A 17,318-nucleotide genomic window follows, 5' to 3' on the forward strand; every position below is an offset into this window, starting at 1 on the left:
ACCCTTTTACTCTTTCTTGCTGACATCTCTCTATTGTCGGCTGTCTGCCTTTCCGGCTGCCGAGGTGCCCTCTCTGATAAGTGGTCTCATGTGCTATGCTTGTTTTGTGTGATTCCCCGGAACGCCAGTGATCCCCCTTTACAACGCCAGATATGTTCATCATCGAGTCGTAGCCGTCATTTCATACAACCAAGTTGGCCTCCACGAATTCCTGAGTCGGACGATTATTAGCCGCGTTTGCACAGAATATGTCCAAGAAAGGGGCGGTACTCACGGGGAACTGCTTCTGTAAAGCGTTGGTCACGTTCTCGACCTCCTCAGCCATGCTCTGCACGTTGGCATCCCACTGCCTCATCTCCTTGCCGACCGTCACCTCCGCCCGCCCGCTGCCCTTCTGACCCGAGGCCTCGCCGCCCTCGAACCAAATCACCTCCTCTAGCTGATCGATCCGGCCAAGAAGCCGACCCTGCTCAATCATGCGCGCCGTCGTCTCCTCCGCCTTCTCCCCGTCCAGGCCGAGCAGCGAGCCGAGCGCCTCGAAGCCGATGTTGCGGTACAGGCGCGAGGCACCTAGCAGATTGTGCTCCACGACGGCCTTGGCCAGGACGGTGGACCCGTCGGCCGTCGTCGCGAGCTGGTGCGGCTGCAGGCCCTGCGCGAACTTCTCCACCTCCGCGGGCGCGAGCAGCCTGTCAAAGAACATCTTCTCCAGCATGCCGAACTCGTCCAGTCCGGCGGATCGCTCGTCCTTGTACAGCTTGCCCAAAGCGCGGCTGCGCATCGGTCCGGCGGGGGCGAGGATGGCGCACTTGACAGCCATGCTGAGGGTGTGCAGGCGCTCTTCCTCGGCGATGGCCGGGCTCAGGCTGATCTCGTGGTAGCGGTTGCTGGCGCCCAGAAAGTCGCGTTTGGAGTCGAGGATGCGGGCCTGGGAGAGCTTGAAGTGCAGGTCGAGGTCGCGGTCCTGGACGGTGTGCATTATGTTCTTGAGCTTGTTGACGTACGTCTCGGCGGCGGTGGTATCGTCGACCTCGAGGTAGTTGCGGGCGATGCGGACCCAGACGCGGGCCTTGTCGTCGTTTGTGACTTTCCGCTGGGAGCCGTCGAGGGGGATCTCGGCGAGGGACTTTGCGGCGTCGAGGAAGTCCTCGTTGTTTTCGTGGGCCTCGGCGACGAGCTCGCGGACGGCGGCGGCCTGGTCGAGGAAGGAGGACGGCTGGGCGCTCAGCTGGGAGAGGGTGTGCGTGCCGACGGCGATCCAGAGGTCGTCGTTCTTGAGGTCGCGGAGGACCTTGACGAAGGTCGTGAGGACGGCGCGGGTGGACACGATGCCGAGCGAGGCGGCGAAGAAGGCATCGAGGACGGCGTTCAGGTCGGAGGTGATTGTCGGCGGGGAGGAGAGGTTCTTGATGTCGGTGATGATGGCCTCGTAGGCTGCTGCCTTGTCGCCCGCGGACTCGGCTTGGGCGAGCCGCTCGGCGACCTTTTGCGAGGGCGCCATCGTTGCTTCTTTCCTTCGTTTGTAGGGTTATTCGTGTGGGTGAGTGGAATTAAGGAGGTTTTGGTTTTGGCGTTAGGGTGTTGAAGTCGCAGAGCTGGAGCTGAGCTGTCCGTTGGTCGTCATTGGTAAGGTTAGGCAGGCAAGGTGGAATGGTGGGGTAATAGCTTCGGAGAGGTTGTGGAGGGGTGCAAGGGCCCACCGTCAAAAGTCAAAGACATGCTTTGTACGATGGGAGCTTGTACAAGAACGGAGCTCATCATTGAACCAATTTCATGTGCGATTCAGTGAGGCACTGGGACTGAGTGACCTGCGTTGTCGGGAATTTTACAGAAAAATCGCTTCCATCGCTCATCACTGACTGTTTACATACTCTTGTACTTAACTTCAGTCAATGAACAACTGTATGTACACCACAAAAACTATCTCGTGCTGACCTAAAACGACTTCAAGATTCTGGGCCGCCAGATTGAGTGCTCACAATTGAAGAAGTTGCTCTAATAAGGCACTTTCCAGGTTTCTAAATACACCGCCTGATATTTGTACTTCACTACTGGACGACAGTGACGATAACGACGAAGGTAATCAGAGCGATAATAGTCAAGCAGTAAGGTATATAACCACAGGAGAATTGATCGCTCTAGTAGAGGAAGAATAGACTCTTTTCAATTTACAAAGGTCAGTCTCATAGCTGTTGTGAGGATAGCAGTGTCCGTCACCAGCTCCCAGTCTGGCCGGACCCGCACTGGCATCACAGGTAGGTAGCTGGAAGGGAAGCTCTCAAACGGGGCAAGCTGCCCAAAACCGACTTGTTGATTCTGCCTCAAGATTTACCCCGTCGGTGAACAGTCGGAATCAAGGAGGCTGGTGTTCACAACATTCGCTGAACTATTTTAAAGCGGTCGCGTGTCTGGGCCATCGGGATTTTTTGCCAAACACGACTCGCTCTCACCCCGTCAATTTTGACCACCCACGATCGCGCGAGACAGGGATCGGCCGGAATGCATGGGAGTTGTGAATGCATTAAATTATGAACGGTGCGCGGGTATCTTTCCAAACATCGGCCCACCATCAGCCGATGATGACGAGCGAACCCTTCCAGCTTAGATATACACTTTTTCCTTCCTAGGTGTCTTTTTCTCTACAAAACACCATGAAAACGATTCGCTTCACCCCGTTTCCCCTCGGAAACTAGTGTTGCAAAACAATCGGCTTCCCCGCCTCCCAATTGTGCAGGCTCTCCTGGATATTGACCCAGTACCGCAGCTTCACCGCCTCCCTCTTGGCCGTATCGATATCGTCGTGCCGGAAGGCCTCCTCCAGCACCTCTTCACTCTCGCGTATCCGGCCCTCGTTCGCCTCCCGCTGGCCCTCGAGCTCGCTCTCCGCCGCCGCCTCCTCAATCTCCTCGCGCGCCTCCAGCACCACCATCAGCAGCTCCGGGTCCTCGACCTTGAGCGTCTCGTCGTTGGCCACGTCCACCCCCCGCAGCTGCAGCAGATACTGCGCCCGCAGCAGCGGGTTCGACAGCGTCTTGTAGGCCTCGTTGATCCGCGCCGACGTCGCCTCCGCCCGGTTCTTGAGCTCCGCCGGGTGCATGTCTGGGTGCGCCTTGGCCTGCAACCGGAGGAACTCGCGCCGGAGCGCGCGCTGGTCGATGGGGAAGTGGCCCTTGGGCGGCGGCCCGTCCGGGAGCGTGATGGGGAAGAAGTCGTAGTGCGTTGCCGGCGGCTTGCTGCCGCTCTCCTGCGCGGAGGAGGCCGTCTGCTCGCTCGACGCCGCTGTCGCCGGTCGGGAGAGGGACGCCGTCGCTGACATCCACCTGGTCTGGGTGAGGCAGTTAGAGGGCTTCGGGCCCCATTGTGTTGTGCTTCTCGCGGCCAGCGGCGTGCTGGTCATTGCTCCCGTCCCGGCTACCCGGGCCATGGTCGCTTGTCGCCGGCACCTCGCACAGAGGCGGGATACGTCGCGTGCGCTCGTCGTGATTGAAGTACGCATTCTGCAAGACTGGTACGATTGAACTCAAAAGCTTCTCCTTTACGCAGCGCAAAATCGGTAAGTTGTTGGCAGCAATCGTGGGGGGGTATCTATGCGATTGGGAACACAGTGAATGGTCTTTGGTGTTGCTCATCCGCAAAAGGGCGAAATTTGCGACGGCTGAAGGGCGAATGGATGACGTCCCCCCCTTCCAGTTAATTGCCCACACTGCCGCGCCAAAGCGAAGCGAAGCGGGCTGAGGTGGTCCTAGCGCCGAGAGCCGCGCCGACATGTCCGAAGTCGGCCGGGGGGCAAAGTCGGTGTTTTCGCGGGCTCGCGGCATTCTTTCCACGGGCGGGTCCTGCTCGACATTGTTCCCCATTTAAAAAGGAGCCACAGCTTTTGACTAAAAAGTGCGGTGTGATTCGATGGTTGTCCGGTCACGAAGTGTTGTGCTGGAGCTGTCTGCATCCACACCCTTCCGATGTCTGGGGTCGATTGACTGCATTTTGATGATGCCAGCACCCAGAGAGGAACTGGGTGTCATCACAGGTTTGCGGCACTGATTAAAACGTGCAGACAGTGAAGCATCAAGATGCACTCTTGGACTTGCACTGGAAATCCTTCCCGGTCACTCCCGTGAAGCTCAACCTCTTCGAAGGTCTTATCAGAAAGATGTTCGATTCAAAAGACCAATCAGGGGATTCTTATTAATGCATGTGCACCTATTTGGGCAGCTTTCTCCTACGCCTACCGTATACGTATCCAGAATTGTGTAAGCACCCGTATCAGGCTTGCTTTCACGGACGTGCTCCCCCAACCCCAGATCAAACCCCACGGGACTGGTTCCTAGGCCATACGTACGGGGTAATTACCGCCGAATGGCAGGCGACTTATTACGACGATGGTGCCCGCTTCGCTCGTCTCGTCGAGGTTCGTCCCAGTTTTCGTGTTGAAAGTCGAGACCGCGAACAGCTAAAACATCATGTCCAAGGTATTCACTGCTGAAGAAGGTCAGTCCACGTCGGCTTCTCTGCCCCAATTTCTCCTTGCTGACCCCGAAACCATCAGTGCGAAAGCACAACACCCCAGAGAGCTGCTGGGTCGTGCTCTACGGCAAGGTGTACGACGTGACCGAATTCCTCCCTTCCCACCCCGGCGGCTCCAAGATCATCGTGAAGCTGTCCGGCAAAGATGCGACCGACGAGTACGATCCCATTCACCCCCCAGGTATCCTCGAGGAGAACCTGAAGCCCGAAAACTGCCTCGGCACGATAGACCCTGAGTCGCTGGCTCTGTTGCAGCCCGCGCCGGCCAAGGCAGAAGACGCGAAGCCCAAGGAGGGACCGCCTCGCTTGGAGACGCTGCTCAACCTTGATGAGATTGAAGAGGCTGCCACAAAGTTGATCCCCAAGAAGGCATGGGCATACTACTACTCGGCTGCGGATGACCTTTGGACGAAGAGCAACAACGGCCGCGCATACAGGCAGATTCTGCTCAGGCCGCGCGTGTTTGTTGACTGTACTCAAGTTGATACCTCTACATCAATTCTGGGCCACAATGTTGGGCTCCCGCTGTTTGTGTCACCAGCTGCCATGGCCAGACTCGCCCATTCTGACGGCGAGCGTGGCATTGCAAAGGCTGCTGCCAAGTTCAATGCGATGCAGTGCGTGTCGAACAACGCCTCAATGACCCCAGAACAAATCATTGAGGGTGCTGAGCCAGGCCAGGTCTTCGGATGGCAACTCTACGTCCAAAACGACAGGGCCAAGAGTGAAGCCATGTTGAAGCGCATCAATGCCATGAGAGATCACTACAAATATGTCTGCTTGACGCTGGACGCCCCCTGGCCCGGCAAGCGTGAGCTCGACGAGAAGCAGCAGTTTGAGGGAGCCTTCGAGGTCGAGTCAGAGTCAAACTCCAAGACTGAGGAGGCTAAGCGGCCAGGCGGTGGTGGTGTCGGCCAGCAGCTGTTCTTTGGAACGGCAGCCGACTTGACGTGGAAGACAACCCTTCCCTGGCTTGCAAAGCACACCGATCTGCCCATCGTGCTCAAGGGACTGCAGACGCATGAGGATGCCTACCTGGCTGCTATGTACGCGCCTCAAGTGAAGGCCATCATCTTGTCGAACCATGGAGGTCGTGCTCTCGACACAGCCCCGCCTGCGGTACACACTTTGCTGGAGATCCGCAAGTACTGCCCCGAAGTATTTGATAAGATCGAGGTCTGGGTCGACGGTGGCATCAAGCGTGGAACAGACGTTGTCAAGGCTCTGTGCCTGGGTGCGAAGGCTGTCGGCGTTGGTCGCGCTGCCCTCTTCGGTCTGGGTGCTGGTGGCCAGGCCGGTGTGGAGAGGACGTTCGAGAGTGAGTCTTGCGTGTGCAAAACGATGTCGTTGTTGACGAGTCGCTAACTTTTTTTGTCTAGTCTTGAAGGCCGAGACGGAGACATGCATGAGGCTACTTGGTGCGAAGAACATCAGCGAGCTGGGCCCCAAGTTTGTAAGTGACACCACTACGATCCAAACGCAAGACCCTGGTGAGACGTCGGTTGCTAATGTATGCGGCAGATCAACACTCGCCAAGTTGAGAGGGATATATACGATGGCGAGTCTGGGCTCGAGAACAGGGTTAGCCTGTGGGTGAAGTCGAAGCTGTAGATTGACAGCGCCATGCCTGTACACCAGCTGAAAGGAGGAGGCTCTTCGAACGTTGGCCAAAGGGGGCAAATTTCTGGCATCGCGGGGCAGACGGTATCATTTTGCCCTCAACGCTGCGATTGCATGATCCCTGACCTCACAAATGTGGGATGCGCCTCAGCTCAATTCAGGGTCAGCCTGGACATCGTGAGCTGAGATGAAGGGTTGATAAGGAAAAGATGGTGGGTGATGGCGGAATGGGTTCTGAAACCAAGGCATACGACAGCGTCGCAATTCCGCTGGCTCGCTCAGCCGTGTAGAGTCATATATGAACGTAGAAGGACGCAGAGAGTTCTGGATTTCGAATAACAGGGTTAGGCTTCGGATGCCAATCATTGGCAGCTATTGTCATCCTATCAGTGGTCGGTCCGACGTTTTGAAACGAAACCCTCAGTGGTGTCTTTCAAATTTATTTCCGATCCGACGGCTTCGCTGTCATTGTTAGATCCGAGCGTTGCCTACCAAGGCAGCCGACGACAGAAATGTCCCGGTGTGGTGGGTTGGGTTCCACGATTCTCGGTCAGTTAACGTCAGGCGGTGCGGCGACTTGAGACGGAATTACGTCTGTTGGGAGGTTGAAAGGCCGGGAACCGTTGTCGGCGGCGACGGGATCGTGAAAGACGTCGCGTGAGGAGCCCGAACCTTGGGCCAGGTTGTGAGAGGTACATTGCGCGGCATGATGGATGGATGTAGGATCCATACGTCTCTAACACGGTTAGTGATGCTATTGTGGCTCTGTGAGTAACCACGGATAATCGGATCGCGAAGGATGGTGGGTTTTTGGCAAAGTTTTGGACGAGGTTAATGTATTTGGAAAGGAAGCAGACGATGTTCCTTCGTCTTTGGTTTTCTGCCTCCGGGTCCCAACGTAGTACTCGGCCGATTGAATCGAGTCGAGTCGGGCCAAGTCGAGTCAGCCCCAGCCCACTCGGGCAAGAAGCTAGGTTGTGCAGGGGTAGTTGACGGCATCCCGCGTGGCACACGATGAGGTCGGTGACGACGGGGAGAAAAGAAGAGACCGACAACGAGGACAACCCAAACAATTGCAAATGCTGTAGTACAGACGAGAAAGACTTCAAATGTCGAAGTGGGTGTGACACGGAGTGACAGCCTTCCCCGAGAGCTTCCTATGTTGAGAGACGAGAGAGGCGGCAACACTATGAAGAGAGGGTGGACGCACAGAGCATCGAGCAGCTTCAGCTCCACTGGTCATCAGCGACGAGACGCATGTCGTTGGCCGCTCAGTTGCTGTTGTTGGTGTGTGATTTCCGGTGGAGCTGCGCTAGGTAAGGCACCTGGTGCTTCTGGGTTGTGATTCTCCACTGCCCGGTGCCTTTCCCCCTCCTTTGCGCGCCCAGGTTCCCCGTCCAAAAAGAAAGAGCAGCAGCGGCCTCCGCTCCCCCCGCCAGCACCCGTCGTGCCCAGGCCGGGGTATGCAGGGGTTCGAGTGGTTGGGGTGGGCACGCGATGTACAACTTCAATGTCGGCTGCCCTTCGCCGTCCTGCAGTCTGCAGGTGCCTCATCCCAGAGTGAGAGCACCTTCTTCGTTTTCAGTTTTTTTAGTGGGCGCGCTGGCAAAAGGCCCCCTCCACTTCCTAATATTTTTTTTCACTTTTTTGCCTTCGACTAGCTGGGCAGGGCAGGTACTTGGGGTGTCTCGTTCTCTCGTACTCAAAGCAAATCATTGGCTTCCTGCGTCAAATCTCCGAGGCTATTTCAGCGTGTCCAGCCAATCCGAACCCTTCCTCACCCCATTTCGGTCTGCTGCCGCTCCCTCTGTGCTGTCATTTCGACACCGTCCTTTTCTCTGCATACGTACTTTGCTTGTATCCACGAACTGGTGCCCTTCCCCCGCCCATCTGTGCACGCCAGCAATCCCTCCCATCTGTGGTTCACTAGCACTTTGCCTGGTACTTGTTTGTCAGCTCTTTCCTGCGAAATCCGTCGTGTGATGCTCCTCGACGCCATGCGTTCATCGTGGCTTGGACAGCCAAGATTCGGCGCGATCCAGAAGGCAGCCCTGGGGTTTTCGAGGCCAAGCTGCTCATTGGCCCTTGGGCAGAGTCCGACGACTTCACCAGTGGCGCACGGCAACTTCGCGGGCACGACGAACAGCCGTCAGCCTCAGGGCCGTGATACTTTGATTGGACAGGCGAGGATTCCCTCTCCAGCGCTAGAAGCCAGCCGGACCTGCCTAGTGGCCATTGGGCCGCTGCTGGGAAAAGCTCAACGTCCACTGGATTCCTTGCCTCCACGATGAAGCTTGTCTCATCTCCAAAAATGCAAACCGTCGCCCCCCAGCCGTTTATTCTTTTCACGCCGCACCCATCTTAGTTCTCAGACTTCTCCGGCTCTTCAAGCCAACCGACGACCCGAACGGCCTATCATGGGCTGACAATTCAAAAAGACGGCATCATGGTCTCCAAATGCAATAGCCAACCCGCGTTCTCGCCTTGCTCCCCTGCCTCTTTTGGCGGCCAAGCCACCAGAGCCCGTATATTGCGCCGCAGACGCAAATCAGTGCTACCACACACGAGATCACTTTCATATGCTTGACCCAAGACTTCAATTCTCTTCACAAGATGCCGAGGGACCGCCAGCCGGTCGCCCAGCAGGATTGCAACTCTGCGTGTTACTAGGCACCGCGCAAGGGACCACCCCGGCTCTGCTCGACACACAATGCGGGGCAACCGCTTCGAGATGGTGTCGACCTTGTTCTCGGCATGCCACCCAATCTGGACGCTGCCCCGGCCTGCCCTTGCAAGTCTACCGCCGCCAGCCCATCCGTACCATCCATCCTGAACCCTCCCAAGCGCAGATTCGGACGTCAAATCTTGGTGACCTGACAGCTTTTTCATCTGCATCCAGTCACGCCGTGCCATCTTACTGGTCGATCCCGACTCCTTGTTACGCAGTCGGGCTAAGTATCCGTTGGATAGATAGCCCACGCACACGACGTACGGATACTATGGATGGTACACGCCCACTTCGTTTTCCCATGAATAGAGGTCAAAATGTACGCCGGGCACATATGTACTCAATATCCACTCACGCCCAGCCCAGGTATGTACCTGCGCCGCGACCCAACTTTAGACTACCCCGTCTACCTACCGAGTCGGGGCGTCTTAGTCGAATGGGTCGAGGCGAGCGAGAGGGTTACATGCTTGAACCATTGTGGACATGAAGATCTCGAGCTATCGCTACCGTGTGATGCTTTAAGGGTGCCCATTATTCCCCGGCATCCCCAGCCCTTACCCCAGAAAGCATCTCTCGATCTCTGTACTTAAACACCTTTGGTCCCACTCGACTGCTTGGTTCCTCGATACCCTGCCCGCCATCGTTCAGCTGTCATCGAGACATCCAAGCGGACTGTTTGCTCCTTCGCCTCCTTCGAGAGAAACATCGGCCTGTTACGGAAGCGAGCAACAACTCTACGACTATTGCATCCTACAACGCATAACACACACATAAGACGCACAGCACGACTCGGTCAAGATGAGGGACAAGCAAGATATCAACCATTCCGAAAACGCCTTGAACGGTGTCAATTCTGGAGGAAGCGGCAAGAACAAGTCCTGCATGAGGCATTGCAAGAAGCTGTGGTGGGCGTATCTGCTCCTGCTGGTGGTCATCACCGCCATTGTCGTCCCAGTCATGTAAGTACACGCGATCAGACCCTTACTAACTACCGGGACGCTCCTCCAAGCATGATACTGACCCTTCCTGCAGCATTTTGGTTGCCGTTCCCAAGATTGCACAGCATAAGCTCGACGAGGCCGAGCTCGTTGTCGATGGAATTACCCTCTCCAACACAAAGTCCAACTCATACACCATGGCCATCAACTCGACTTTGAAATCGGACGGCAAGGTCAAGGCCACAATTGAGGGCTTCGAGGGAGTCATGTACCTCGAGGACTTGGAGCCGCACACCCCCTTTGTGACCATCAACTTCCCCGAGACCAAGTCCGTCAAGGAGCAGACCGTCAACATCAGCCAGCCTATCCAAATCCAGAACATGGCGGCCTTCACAACATTCAACACCTGGTTCCAAGCAAACGAATCCCTCAGAGTCACAGTCTACGGCGAGACCCACGTCAAGGTCTCTGGACTCCCCAAGAGATACCCCGTGACCTTCAAGAACACGGTCACCCTGCAGGGTACGATCTGAGTTCAGCCCCCAATTTATCGCATGATAAGCTAACAAAACCTAGCCCTGAACGATTTCAAGGGACTCAATGTCACAGAGAGCGAGATCAGCCTGACCCCCGACGCCAATGGCGACAACTTCAAGGGCAAAGTGACGATCCCCAACCACTCCGTCATCACTCTCGAAATCGTAAGTTCATGCAGGTCAGCCAGGTTGCTGCCGTAACTGACACGAAGCTTTCCAGGGCAACGCCTCTTTCCGCAACCTGCTCAATAATAACGAAATCGGCACCGTCTATATTGACAATCTTGTTCTGCATCCGGGCGACAACAACGTCAACATGCGCGCCAACATCTCCCAGGCCCCCGTCCTCACGGCCATCCAGGCGAAGCCCGCTTGCGAGAACGGCGTCATCCCCTTTGGCCTGAACGGCAAGGACGTTGTTAATGGCGGTCAGAGACTGTCGTACTTTGCTGATGCTCTGGCTGCTGGCACCGTCCTTACTGACATCAACGTCGGCGCTGCCCTCAAGAAGATCGGTCTCAATCTTACCTGCAGCTCTTAAGCAAGCGAGCCTTACGATTAGAGAAGATAAACGCATGGGGAAAACGGCATATGGGGAGGCAAGGTGTCTGCTCGCTGGTTCGAAATAATGGTTTACTTCTACTCTCACGGGGGAGGATTTACGTGCTATGTGTGGAAGATTTCGATACCTTGACCTCTGTGAGATTACGATACACAGTGAAGCTGGGCGCCATATGGCTGCAATAGCTAAATTATGATACATGTTCCGCAATCATCGTCCCTTTTGGTAGAGATGTATGCTCAGCAGGAAGGTTCTAACTGACAACCTCGCGATGCCAGTTGTTCACACAAGATTAAGCCTATTTCCGACGTCATGAAACTCACCCCATCTTCACCCTACGGCTTCTCAACCTTCTTGCTTGACGCACATTCCCGTCACCTGTCGTCCAAAATTCATCTTCGGTCCGTGTCCCAGACTTCTTCTGCTCTGACGACACGGATGACGGTGCACACCCACACATGGGATACACGAGGAACACACGGATGCCATCGTCCTAAGGGGGTATCACAATGCCTTTTCCCTCCTTCTCATCTCTCCTCGCTTATAATCAGACGCCGTCAACGCAGATGAAAAGCACTGACTTCTCATCACAAATCCACGTGCTAGAAGACCACTCGTGAAGCGCGCCTCGGCCCAAGACATCCTGAGACGCCTGCAGAAACCTTGCTCCTCTTTTTTTCTGCCTGTCCAACCCCACGCAGCGCGTAATGCAAGGCCATGTAACCCCAAACTGATCTTCGCGAGCGCTGACTATGTCCATATGCCGTATGCACTAAGAGCTGAAGGGGGGGCGTGGGATCGACTTTTCACACTACCAGCCGCCGCCGCCCGCTTTTCGCTTCCCCGCGCGGGAGAGGGCCCCCTGCTCGGACGAAGAAGCCGAAGCCGCCGCCGCCGCCGCCTCGTTCCCGGGAGACGCGACGTCGGACGCAGAAGGACCGCCGGCAGCCGCTGGAACGAACTCGACTGGCCCGCCGGCCTTCCTCAGCCCAGCACGCTCGGCGCGGACGCGCTCCTGGCTCTGTCGCAGCGCGGTCCTGGTGGCCCACTCGGGGAGAGCTGCTTCAGACGTGGGGTCCCAGATGTCGTGGGGCAGCGTGGTGGCGTAGCCGCCGCGGCCGTCGATGTCGACGAAGTCCATAAGCTTGTCGGTAAGGCTTGGATTGCGTAGGGCGGAGGACTGGGCGAGCTTGGCGTTGAAGTGCACGCCCTTCTTCTTGAGTTCGATGAACTGGGTGAACTTGGCGGTTAGGGCTGGAGGAGGGGAGCCTGGAGGCGAGGGGGGGATGTCGAAGTTCGGGACCGGGGGGAGGGTGAGGTCGCGGAGGAGGGCGCGGGAGGCTGTGTAGGGCGAGTCTGCGCCGTCGGCTGCTTGTGACAACGACCCCTGGGGTAGCTGGGCTCCCATGGATGGTAGGGCAGGTCCTAGAGGAACGGAATGTTGTTGAACGGGGCCGATCGTTATATTCTCTGACGGTGGTTGCGGCTCCTGAGCCTCTCGCTTTGGTGGCTGTGGTGATGGTGGCTTGGCATCTTCTAAGAGTTTGTCAATATGAGATTCACAAGAGCTAGATGAATGCGTATATCACGGCTGCTTACTTGAATCGGGCTGCTGTGGGGGCGGTGCGGTTGTTTTTGAAGTTTCGGTCTGTGGATGATGAGTTAGTGAACTGCTTGGGAGAGAGGAGTAGTGAGTGAGTGACGGCACCTTCTCCTGAGGAATAGTCTCTTGGACATCGTCATCCTCGTCACTGCTGTCATATGCGACCAGGCCAGCCATTTTGATTGAAGTAAAATGAAAATAAAAGTAAAAAGCTGCCAAGAACTTCAGATGATCGTGGGGGAAAATCAAGACGAATTCAGCTCCGTAGCGATGGCGTTGATCAAGGTGAAGCGCCGGTGTGAGTTCCTTACAGGCTAGCTAAATTCCGGGGAATTAAATTGGAATTTTTCGATTGGTCTTCCAGAGTGGGTCCTTGCCGCAAGGTCTGACCTCACGTTTGGGCGGCCTGGACCAACCTAATTATCACGTCGCGACCTTTTTCCGCCCCTCTCAAACTTCTCCAGCCGCATGTCATCAGCGTCGCCATCCTAGCAGACCGATCTGTTGACGACGCTCCTTCTTCACACCATCATTTTACCCTACGGAGCTGTCAGAGCTAAGCTCCAACAGTGGTGACACCCAGAGTGACAGAACCCTGCGAGAACAAGAAGCAAAAAAAAAAGTAGCTCTCACCAAACGTAGTGTCTTGCTGAGAGTTCGAGACCTACAACATGGCTCGGACCAGGGACTCGCGCTCACCATCGCCTGCAGGAAGCCAATACAACGCGAGACGCCACCGCAAAGACGATCATAGGCGCGATCGGGATCGCCGCGATGACGGCAGAGACTACCGTCGTCGCTCGCGGTCCAGGAGCCCTGGCGATGTGAGAAGACACCACTACTATGGGAGACGCGATGGGGAGCATTCTGACAAGTTCAACGAGCAGCGCCGATACCGAGATCGCGACCGTGATCGCGACTCCTACCGCCGCAGGGACCGCTCCATAGACCGACGAGACGATGATTCATATCGAGGAAGCCGACGAGACAACGACCGCCACAGAGACCGGAGGAGGTCGCGTGACCGTTACGCTGACCGAGACCGGTCGCTTGACAGACGGCGGCATCGTGACAACGACAGAGACCATCGCCCCCGGCGGGACGATTCTCGGGACAGGGTGCGCGCCAGGCGCGAGGGAACGGCTGATTCCCATCCCCGTAGCAGGCGCGATGACAGCCGTCCGCGCGCTGCGGCACCTTCAGATAGCACGCCAACTCCCGGTAATGAGGTATGAATATCCCCCATGTATACTTGATGCGAACATCGCTAACAACGATTGATAGGCTGCTAAGCCCAAGCCTACCCCAGCACAGACTGAAGCTGACAAGAAGGCTGAGCGACTCGCCAGACTTGAGGCGTGGAAGAAGAGCAGGGAGAACAAGGCGAGCAAAGAGAATGAGGTTAATCCAAGTCAGACTAGGAATCTCCTTGCTGAGATGGACAAGAAGTCCGTGCCTTCACCGGCCGCTGCTTCGCCCACCGTTGCGTCGCCCGCCGTGGCCTCACCCGCTGTCGCGTCTCCTGGAGCCGCATCGCCAGCTCCGACACAGGCGACATCTGGAGCCGCATCGCCGGCTGTGCCTTACTCAGGCAAATTTGACCCAAAGGCGATTGCCAAAAAGTCTGCGGCGTCACTCAAGCAATCCAACTCGAATGGTGTTCTGGGCTTGCTTGACGGCCGTCCCGAAAAGAGTACTGCTGCTGTTGCGCAGACCACCAAAGGTACGTTTGTTCCGCGATCTGCCACGCATACTCCTGCTTACCAAGACATCTCAGCTTCCGCATTGCCCGCCAATCGAGGAAACCTGAGCGCCTTCGGCTTCCACAAGCAGGCCGACAGCGACAAGCTGCCCAGCAAACGCAAGCTGGACCTCGACGAAGAGGAGGGAACGAAGAGGAAACTTACGAAGTTGCCCGCCCTTCCCCTCGAGGCTGATGACACCCCCTATGCTGATCAAGATGAGGACGATGAGTCTGACGGCGGCAACTTTGCCGAGACTGAGGAAGAGGCTATTGCGGCCGCTCGCGCAGCACACGAACGGCGAGAGAAGGAAATGCAAGAAGCAAAAGACGAGGAAAAGCCCGACGTCACAATGGATGACGCGGCTCCGGCTCAGACGAACGGCGCTACCGAAGAATCCTCAGCGGACAAGATGGATGTCGAAGAGGAAGACGAGGTTGATCCCTTGGATGCCTTCATGGCCGACTTGGACACCAAGCCCAAACCTGCTGCTCCCAAGGCAAGTACATCATCGAAGAAGGTCCAAGAACCCGAGGCGTACTTCAGTGACGATGACTACGCCTTCAAGGCAGAAGACAAAGATGCGAATGCAATCCTCGCCATGGCAGCCAAGCGCAAGAAGAAGGATATTCCCACCATCGATTACAGCAAGCTCGATCTGCAGCCAATTCGCAAGAACTTCTGGGTTGAACCAGCAGAGCTTGCAGCCTTGACCGAAGCTGAGGCCAACGACCTACGTCTGGAACTCGATGGCATCAAGGTTTCCGGGAAAGATGTCCCCAGGCCTGTCCAGAAATGGGCTCAATGTGGTCTCACACGGCAAACACTGGATGTCGTCGCCGACTTGGGATACGAAAAGCCTACGTCCATTCAAATGCAGGCGTTGCCCGTCATCATGTCCGGCCGCGATGTGGTCGGCGTAGCCAAGACCGGATCCGGTAAAACGGTTGCTTTCCTCCTGCCCATGTTCCGTCACATTATGGACCAGCCTCCCATCAAGGACACCGATGGTCCCATCGGCCTCATCATGACCCCCACCCGCGAGTTGGCGGTTCAGATTCACCGTGACTGTAAGCCTTTCCTCAAGGCCATGGGTTTGCGGGCTGTCTGCGCTTACGGCGGAGCGCCTATCAGAGATCAAATTGCCGAGCTCAAGCGAGGAGCCGAGATCGTTGTCTGTACGCCTGGCCGCATGATTGATCTGCTGGCAGCCAACCAAGGCCGTGTCACCAACCTGCGCCGCGTCTCATACGTCGTCCTTGATGAAGCGGATCGAATGTTTGACATGGGTTTCGAGCCTCAAGTCATGAAGATCTTTGCCAACATGCGACCTGACCGCCAGACCATCTTGTTCTCGGCGACGATGCCTCGCATCATTGACTCCCTTACCAAGAAGGTGCTGAAGTCTCCAGTAGAGATCACCGTCGGTGGCCGCAGCGTCGTAGCGCCAGACATTACGCAAAAGGTCGAGGTCATCCCTGAAGACGCCAAATTCGTCCACCTCCTAGGACTTCTTGGTGAGCTTTACGACGAGGACGAGGACGCCCGTACTCTCATCTTTGTCGAACGTCAAGAGAAGGCAGACGACTTGCTCAAGGAGCTCATGGTGAAGGGTTACCCATGCATGTCCATCCACGGCGGCAAAGACCAGATTGATCGAGACTCTACGATTGCTGATTTCAAAAAGGGCATTGTCCCTATCCTTATTGCCACCTCCGTTGCCGCCAGAGGTCTAGACGTCAAACAGTTGAAGCTGGTTGTCAATTATGATGCCCCTAACCATCTGGAAGATTATGTCCACCGCGCCGGTCGAACCGGAAGAGCCGGTAACAAGGGTACTGCTGTGACTTTCATTACTGAAGAGCAAGAGAACTGCGCTCCTGGTATTGCCAAAGCTTTGGAGCAGAGCGGTCAACCTATACCTGACCGTCTGAACGAGATGCGCAAGGCCCACAAGGACAAGGTCAAGGCTGGCAAAGCCAAGGACACTTCTGGTTTTGGTGGAAAGGGTCTGGATCGTCTCGATGCCGAGCGTGAAGCTGCCCGTCTTCGCGAGCGCAAGACCCACAAGGCCGAGGGCGAGGAAGACGACGTGAAGGAAGAGAAGACAGAGGAAGACAAGGGCAAGGATGCCGCGTCTGCCATTAAGTCAGCCGTCTCCGCGATTGTATCACGCAACGCCAACAAGCCTGAGGGAGAAGCCAAGCCCAAGGACGCGCCGGCCGCCGCGGGTGCCCCTGGTGGCAAGAAGCCTCTGGACGCTGTTAGTGCCGCGATCAGTGCTATCAACGAGCGCCTTGGCAAGGCTGGCCAGCTACGTTCCGGACAGCCCATTGACAACAAGGGACCTGATGCCGGTGCTTACCACGCCACGCTGGAGATCAACGACTTCCCGCAGAAGGCCAGATGGGCCGTCACAAACAGAACCAACGTGGCCAAGATTCTGGAGGCGACTGGCGTGTCAATCACCACGAAGGGAACTTTCTATCCGGCAGGCAAGGAAGTTCCTCCTGGAGCAGACCCCAAGCTGTACATCCTTGTTGAGGGTGACACTGAGGTCGTAGTGGGAGCTGCTATTACAGAGCTCACTCGTCTCTTGAGCGAAGGTACAGTGGCCGCTGCCACGGCGGACAGCCGCGCGCCCGCCTCTGGACGTTACAACGTCGTTTAGAATCTTTTGTGTGTCTTTCGTTGTCCATAGTAAGCTCGTATTTAAGTCGGTTGTCGGAGTGGCGGCGTCAGGAAAGAGGGAGGTTCGCCTCGAAATATACATCAGGGCACACATAACGGAAGGGAGATCCGTCCTTATCGGGCTGTAGTATTAGTGAGAGGTTTCAATAAAAAACATGCTCTTCAGATTGGCTTAGTTCTCAGTGAACGGTGGATGAAACTAAGTGGCCATCGTCGGTCGCATCTTTCAACGTCTTGATGGTCTACTGGAGAGACCTCCAACTTATGCCGAGAAGCACAGGACCGAATCACAGGAGGGCTAGCTAGTTATCTCCGACAGAGAATAGGTCAATGTAATAAATCTGATGCGCTAATAATGACAAAACCAAGAGGTA

At 56.2% G+C, this 17,318-nt stretch overlaps 6 protein-coding genes across 6 annotated transcripts; 3 read left to right on the top strand and 3 right to left on the bottom strand.

Annotated features, from left to right (window-relative positions):
• Positions 1-181: 181 nt before the first annotated feature.
• Positions 182-1,501, bottom strand: csn-4 (COP9 signalosome complex subunit 4; the record flags this gene model as incomplete). Its single annotated transcript, XM_036632397.1, has 2 exons — positions 182-211; positions 275-1,501. The coding sequence occupies 2 exons, from the start codon at positions 1,499-1,501 to the stop codon at positions 182-184; spliced, it is 1,257 nt and encodes a 418-aa protein (XP_036502785.1).
• A 1,188-nt stretch (positions 1,502-2,689) lies between these two features.
• Positions 2,690-3,424, bottom strand: CGCS363_v000549 (J-type co-chaperone JAC1; the record flags this gene model as incomplete). Its single annotated transcript, XM_036632398.1, has 1 exon — positions 2,690-3,424. The coding sequence occupies one exon, from the start codon at positions 3,422-3,424 to the stop codon at positions 2,690-2,692; it is 735 nt and encodes a 244-aa protein (XP_036502784.1).
• A 1,036-nt stretch (positions 3,425-4,460) lies between these two features.
• Positions 4,461-6,135, top strand: CGCS363_v000550 (Cytochrome b2; the record flags this gene model as incomplete). Its single annotated transcript, XM_036632399.1, has 4 exons — positions 4,461-4,488; positions 4,547-5,842; positions 5,904-5,977; positions 6,046-6,135. 4 exons carry the CDS (start codon positions 4,461-4,463, stop codon positions 6,133-6,135), a joined length of 1,488 nt encoding a protein of 495 aa, XP_036501791.1.
• A 3,535-nt stretch (positions 6,136-9,670) lies between these two features.
• CGCS363_v000551 (uncharacterized protein) lies at positions 9,671-10,887 on the top strand (the record flags this gene model as incomplete). Its single annotated transcript, XM_036632400.1, has 4 exons — positions 9,671-9,831; positions 9,905-10,332; positions 10,387-10,511; positions 10,567-10,887. 4 exons carry the CDS (start codon positions 9,671-9,673, stop codon positions 10,885-10,887), a joined length of 1,035 nt encoding a protein of 344 aa, XP_036501792.1.
• Positions 10,888-11,719: 832 nt separating this feature from the next.
• Positions 11,720-12,688, bottom strand: mug151 (Meiotically up-regulated gene 151 protein; the record flags this gene model as incomplete). Its single annotated transcript, XM_036632401.1, has 3 exons — positions 11,720-12,444; positions 12,508-12,556; positions 12,617-12,688. The coding sequence occupies 3 exons, from the start codon at positions 12,686-12,688 to the stop codon at positions 11,720-11,722; spliced, it is 846 nt and encodes a 281-aa protein (XP_036501793.1).
• A 494-nt stretch (positions 12,689-13,182) lies between these two features.
• PRP5 (Pre-mRNA-processing ATP-dependent RNA helicase PRP5) lies at positions 13,183-16,924 on the top strand (the record flags this gene model as incomplete). Its single annotated transcript, XM_036632402.1, has 3 exons — positions 13,183-13,740; positions 13,796-14,234; positions 14,289-16,924. The coding sequence occupies 3 exons, from the start codon at positions 13,183-13,185 to the stop codon at positions 16,922-16,924; spliced, it is 3,633 nt and encodes a 1,210-aa protein (XP_036501794.1).
• Between the last annotated feature and the right edge of the window lie 394 nt (positions 16,925-17,318).

This window comes from Colletotrichum siamense, assembly GCF_013390195.1.
Source record: "Colletotrichum siamense strain Cg363 chromosome Unknown KSG_Cg363_contig01, whole genome shotgun sequence".
In the NCBI taxonomy this organism is placed as follows: Eukaryota; Fungi; Ascomycota; class Sordariomycetes; order Glomerellales; family Glomerellaceae; genus Colletotrichum; species Colletotrichum siamense.